The sequence below is a fragment of the Suricata suricatta genome, chromosome 10 (genome assembly GCF_006229205.1).
Source record: "Suricata suricatta isolate VVHF042 chromosome 10, meerkat_22Aug2017_6uvM2_HiC, whole genome shotgun sequence".
Lineage (NCBI taxonomy): Eukaryota > Metazoa > Chordata > Mammalia > Carnivora > Herpestidae > Suricata > Suricata suricatta.
The window spans coordinates 56,664,600-56,670,880 of NC_043709.1; the positions used below are offsets into that span (position 1 = coordinate 56,664,600).

Genomic DNA, 6,281 nt, shown 5'->3' on the forward strand with positions numbered 1-6,281 from the left:
TGCTGGATATTGGAGGAAGAGAGGGGCAGAGACCCTTATCTGTGTTCCTCCTCTCTCTCACAAGTGTACTGGATAGGACCAATGCTAGTGACCAATACTGCAGACCTCTCCTTCAAATTTTTGCTCTCTCTGGCACTTCATGGGAAAAGTTCGTGGCCTATATGACTTGCCACAGTGTGGAGATGCTGGAGCCTACCAGTATGTCCCATTGTGCCTTCTCTACCACTGCTCAGCCCTCACCTCTAGGTCCCAAGTTCATCACCAAGCTTGAACACACTTGAACTTCTTTCCCCAAGCTCTCCTATCCCATTTTGTCCTTTTCTCTCTCCAGATACCCTCATCCTCAGATTTCTCCCAAGGGATCAAGATTTAAGACCCTAATGTTCTGATTACGATCATATTAGGAGGTATTAGACCCTCTCATTGCTCCATAGCCATGACTCCATTTCTTTTTCAGTACTTCCTGCCAGGACTTTGTAAGTAAGGAAAGATGAAGTATAAGCTGATTTTGAAATTTAACTACTAACTCTTTTCCCCCTCCTCAGGCCCCTGTCCCCACTTCCAGTCTATCCATGGAAGAAAGCTTCTTCCTCCTGTCTTTGTGGTTTACATGGCCAGGCTGAGGGTTTGGAAAGGGAGGAGCTGGCATGGATTGGGGGTAGGGAACCTGGGCTTCGAGAAAACCAGACACAGCAGAACTATTCTGTCCCAGAGCTGCAGGGTCCACAGATTCCAGACCAAACCAACCAATGGGCAAAGGCACTCTAATCCCAGAGAACTAAAGAATTCTCTTCAGTTATCCAACTTCCCTGCTGGACCCCTCTCCTGACCCCCACCCCCACCCTTACCCCTGGCCTACTCAGAGGAGACTGAGGGTCCCAGGAGCACAGTCTCATACCCCATGAAGTGACCTCAGCCTGACTGACTTTCCAAGCAGAAGTGAGGAATGTTCTAATATAGATGTCAGTCAGGACCATAAACCCCAACTTTGACACAAAGAGAAAGACAGACCTTTATAGTCCCCCTGTTCTTGCCCTTAGTCTCAGAGCCTCTCCAGCCCTTACTCTACCCCACCCTAACACCTATGGCTCTGCTCATCTCCCAGTGGAAGAGGGACGGGAAAATCCAACAGCTTTATCAGATGCATAAGAGTGGGCACAGCCCTCCACAGCCATGAAGGGGTTAAGAGGCTGGGCCAGTCACTTCAGCCTGCCCCTCCCAGGGATTAAGAGTCCTCTATAAAGGGGACTGTCCACTCAGATCAGGCTAGGGGGGTATCAGGGACCCAGGCATTGTGCCCATCCCCCCTGCCATGTGGGAACTGCGGTCAGCCTCCTTCTGGAGGGCCATATTTGCTGAGTTCTTTGCCACCCTCTTCTATGTCTTTTTTGGACTAGGGGCTTCACTGCGTTGGACCCCCGGACCCCTGCATATCTTGCAGGTGGCTCTGGCCTTTGGCCTGGCCCTTGCTACACTGGTGCAGGCTGTGGGCCACATCAGTGGAGCCCATGTCAATCCTGCAGTCACTTTTGCCTTCCTTGTGGGTTCCCAGATGTCTCTGCTCCGTGCCTTCTGCTATATGGCAGCCCAACTCCTGGGAGCCGTGGCTGGGGCTGCCGTGCTGTATAGTGTTACCCCGCCTGCCGTCCGAGGAAACCTAGCACTCAATACGGTAATGGTCAGCTAAGTGGGGTTGGAGTAACCTGATACCCTGATTTCCTGCCTGGTGGAGGAGGCCCATCGGTTCCTCAGAGGGCTGGGACATTGTGTGTGAGTGTGTGTGTGCGTGTGTGTGCGTGTGCGTGCACGCCTTTCAAAGGTAGTGTGGAGGAGTAAGGAAGGAGTAAGGAAGGCAAAAAGCCCTGGACTGACTCAAGAAACCTGAGTTCTGGTCTCAGCTTTTCTCCCAACTCCTTGCAGGTTCTTGAGGAAACTTATTTTACCTTATGGGGCCTCAGTTTCCTTATCTGCATAAATGGGTATAATTATTTCCCCCATGAAGGAGTATTATTAGGAGAAAATAAGAAACAAATAAACTACTATCAAGGAGGAGATCAGCCTCTATGGGAGGCTTCCCAAAGGTTGAGATATGGATCCAAGGGGAAGCAGGGAGACTTCAGGGTCCAATTCTCCCCTTACTTCCTCTGCCCAGTGTGAGGCTGGGACCTGGGGCTGGGACAGGAGTGAGGCGTTGGCCCATCGGTCTTGCCTCGCTCAGGAGCCACCCTTGCCCCCACAGTGTGGACTTGCGGGTCTGTTTCAGCTACATTGCAACCCCTAGCAGCTACAGCCCTATTGTGGGTGAGTGAGGTTCCCTTCCCATTTCTCGCCTCTTTGGGTTTCAGGGTGGGTCACCCTGAGGTGGAGAGAAAGGCATCGCAGAGATAGGGTCAGAGTAGAGCAGTTCCCCAGCTTACTGGCTCCCCTCCTCTCCCCCCTATGCCATAGCCCTGGATTATGTGTTAGATGGGGACACAGACCGAAGGCTCCGGGGCCAGGTCCCCCGTGTGACCTTCTTGAGCCGTGGCCTGGATGACCCCAAGCACCAGGCCTGCAGGTTCTTGAGGAAACTTATTTTACCTTATGGGGCCTCAGTTTCCTTATCTGCATAAATGGGTATAATTATTTCCCCCATGAAGGAGTATTATTAGGAGAAAATAAGAAACAAATAAACTACTATCAAGGGGGTTGTATTATCTTTCCTCTCCAGTCAACTGATGCCATAAGGGGGTTCCTGTATGGGAAGCCTTGAGGAGGTAACATTGTGGCAACCCTAATGAGCTGCCTCCTTTTTTCTTCCTTTGCCCAGTTGCACCCTGGGGTAAGTTTGGGCCAGGCCACCACAGTGGAGATCTTCCTGACACTCCAGTTTGTGCTCTGCATCTTTGCCACATATGACGAGAGGCGGAATGACCGCCTGGGATCTGTGGCCCTGGCTGTTGGCTTCTCCCTCACCTTGGGGCACCTCTTTGGGGTAAGCAGGAGAGAGGATCAACTTCTTGTTTAAAAATTCCAGGGCCCCTAAACCTTTCCTAACTTTTAAATATTCTTTCTGCCCACCTCACTGTCAAACATGAACATAATCTACCTGACTCTATCAGTCAGCACAGAGGAATCAACCTTGTTCTATTCCTCTTTTGTGACTACTATATCTGGTCATTCTTGACCCCAAAGTAGAAATGTATGCATCATGGATAGATGTGGGCTTCACTTATGGATCCACAGTCTGTCCCCCAATGAGGCATCAGTGCCTTTACTCTACTGTGGAACCCTCATGAGGCCTTTCCTTCCCTACTTGCTGCTGGCTGGAGGCAAGGTGCCAGCCCTCAGGAACATGTGGGTTGCGGGGAGAGAAGCTGGAGTGGAGTGGGGGAAAGTGTGTCAGTTATGACTGTGTCTTTTGCAGATGTATTATACTGGTGCAGGCATGAACCCTGCCCGCTCCTTTGCTCCTGCCATTCTCACCAGAAACTTCACCAACCACTGGGTAAGTGAGGGGAGAGGGGCAAGATCCTGAAGCCCTCCTGGATGGGTGTGGGCTGCAGATTCCATGTTTGGCTCCTACCTTTCATCTGCATGTGTTAACTGCTTCACCAGCACTCAGCTAAAGGGGCTGTTACAGAGTTTGGCATGCCTGTGGGAGCAGGATTCATTATTTTGCTAGAAAGAGAGGTTCTTGCTCATATTGTTCCTTCACTGGCTGGTCAAGGGATTTTTACTAAGTATCCACAGGATTCTAAAACTAGCACCGTGAGGACACACAACTGAATAGGAAGTCGAAAACTTCTACTGTCAGAGCTCAGGATATGTGTAAGTAGAGATGGGCCTGGGCCTCATTCCACTTCTAGCGTATTATTGACCTTGTTGTGACCATGGCAAATGGCTGAGTCATTCTGCACCCCAGTTTCCTTAACATAAAATGAGGTGTTATGAAAAATAAGTGTGAAAGTTATATGTGTGAAACATTTAGCATAGAATCTGGCATGAAGTAAGTCTTCAATAAAAATTGGTTATGTTTGTGTTCTTTGGCCATAGGCCAGCCAACATACAGAAATAATTTAAAAAAAATTAAAAGTTGTATCCCTGTTTTCATGGCAGCATTATTCTCAATAGCCAAAAGGTGGAAGCAACCCAGTGTCCCTCATAAATGTATGGAGAAACAAAATGCAGTATGTACATATACTGGAATAATATACAGCCTTAAAAAAGGAAAGTCTTACTGATGCTACAACATGGATGAACCTTGAGGACATTATGCTACATGAAATACACCAGTCACAAAATGACTATAATTCCACTTATGTGAGGTATCTAGAGTAGTGAGAGTCACTGAAACAAAGCAAAACGGTAGTTGACAGGGGTTGGGAAGAGGGAGAAATGGGGAGCTATTATTTAATGTGGATAGAGTTTCAGGTTTGCCAGATTAACTAGTTCTGGAGATTTGTTTAACAACAATATGAATATATTTAACACCACTGAACTGTACACCTAGAAATGCTTAAGATAAGGGGCACCTGGGTGGCTCAGTCAGTTAAGCGTCTGACTCTTGGTCAAGCATCTCGGCTCAGGTTAAGATCTCATGGTTCATGAGTTTGAGCCCTGCATTGGGCTCTGTGCTTACAGTGTGGACCCTGCTTGAGATTCTCTCTCTCCCTCTCTGCCCCTCACCCTGCTTGTGTTCTATCAGTCTCTCTCTCTCTCTCAAAATAAATAAATAAACTTAAACAAAAAGAAATGGTTAAGATGGTAAATTTTATGTTTTACAATTAAAATTTTTTTCAAAGCAATATATAAACTAGTGCAGACTGATTAAAAAATAGAATATACATGTGCTGAGAAGATGTGGGATAAATGAGTAATTTGTTGAGTCAGAAAAGAAATGATAAGTTTTGAGGTACTGGCAGTGAAGCAGTTTAGAATTTAAAAACAGGGACACCTGGGTGGCTCAGTTGGTTAAGCAGCTGACTTCGGCTCAAGTCATGATCTCACAGTTTGTGAGTTCAAGTCCTGCGTTGGGCTCTGTGCTGACAGCTCAGAGCCTGGAGCCTGCTTCAGATTCTGTTTCCCTCTCTCTCTCCTTCCCCCGCTCACACTGTCTCTCTGTCTCTCAAAAAATGAATAAATATTTTTTAAAAAGTTAAAAACAAACACTGATTTCTGTTTAAATAGTGCCCAATTGTATGTGCCAAGTGCACATGTCTGTTTTCCACCTATAGGGTTGGAAAAAGAATAGCCTTGCTCTGTTTTTTTAAACATTTTTAATGTTTATTTATTTATTAAAAAAATTTTTTTAGGGTCTATTTACTTTTGAGAGAGAGAGCGTTGCGGGGGGGGGGGACAGAGACAGAGACAGAGACAAAGAGAGACAGAATTGGAAGCAGGCTCTTGCTCTGAGCTGTCAAAACAGCCCAATGTGGGGCTCGAAACCATAAACCGTGAGATCATGACCTGAGCTGAAGTCAGACACTTAACTGGGTGAGCCACTCAGACGCCGCCCCTATGTTTATTTATTTTTGAGAGAGAGAGAGAGAGAGATGGAGAGTCAGCAGGGGATGGGCAGTGAGAGAAGGAGACACAGAATTGGAAGCAGGCTCCAGGCTCTGAGCTGTCAGCACAGAGCCTGAAGTGGGACTCAAACTCGCAAATCACAAGATCGTGACCTGAGCCAAAGTCAACTAACTCAGGCACCCAGACAGCAAACTTGCTCTTGATCCCTTCCCCAAGTCTGATTATTCCTCTCCTTTTCCTACAGGTATACTGGGTGGGCCCAATCATTGGAGGAGGACTAGGCAGTCTCCTCTACGACTTTCTCCTCTTCCCCCGGCTCAAGAGTGTTTCTGAGAGACTGTCTATTCTCAAGGGTTCCAGGCCCAGTGACTCCAATGGACAACAAGAGGGCACAGGGGAACCTGTTGAACTGAAGACCCAGGCCTTGTGAAAGCTGCAGTTGGCTCGAGGGAATAGAAAGCTTCTGGGTTTATTCAGAGGGGCTGAGCCAGCCCCTGGATGAAGAAAGACTGGGGGAGGGACATGTATTTCTTTATTTTTTAATTTATGTGTTTTTTTTTTTTTTTTGCCTTTTGCCGTGTGAAATCTTTCAAGTTGCATTCATGAGCTGATTTGTGCAAACTTCCCTTCCTCCCCATCCCACCTCTCTTCGCCATTATGTGTGCATGATTGTGTGTAAGAATGTGAGTGAACGTGGCTGTGTCTGAGTTTTGGGGCACAACAGGAGAGGTAGGGAAGGGAAAAAAGGTGCATCCAAAAAATACCTTCCTCTC

At 47.4% G+C, this 6,281-nt stretch overlaps 1 protein-coding gene across 1 annotated transcript; it reads left to right on the forward strand.

Annotated features, from left to right (window-relative positions):
- Window positions 1-1,312: 1,312 nt before the first annotated feature.
- Window positions 1,313-6,019, forward strand: MIP (major intrinsic protein of lens fiber). The gene is made up of 4 exons (XM_029954976.1): window positions 1,313-1,672; window positions 2,810-2,974; window positions 3,407-3,487; window positions 5,753-6,019. The coding sequence occupies exons 1-4, from the start codon at window positions 1,313-1,315 to the stop codon at window positions 5,936-5,938; spliced, it is 792 nt and encodes a 263-aa protein (XP_029810836.1). The 3' UTR covers window positions 5,939-6,019.
- Window positions 6,020-6,281: the final 262 nt, after the last annotated feature.

Coding starts and splice junctions, on each gene's coding strand:
- MIP (XM_029954976.1), top strand. CDS start 1,313: ATGTGGGAACTGCGGTCAGCCTCCTTCTGGAGGGCCATATTTGCTGAG. Junction 1,673..2,809: donor GAAACCTAGCACTCAATACG/GTAATGGTCAGC, acceptor TCCTTTGCCCAG/TTGCACCCTGGGGTAAGTTT. Junction 2,975..3,406: donor CCTTGGGGCACCTCTTTGGG/GTAAGCAGGAGA, acceptor TGTCTTTTGCAG/ATGTATTATACTGGTGCAGG.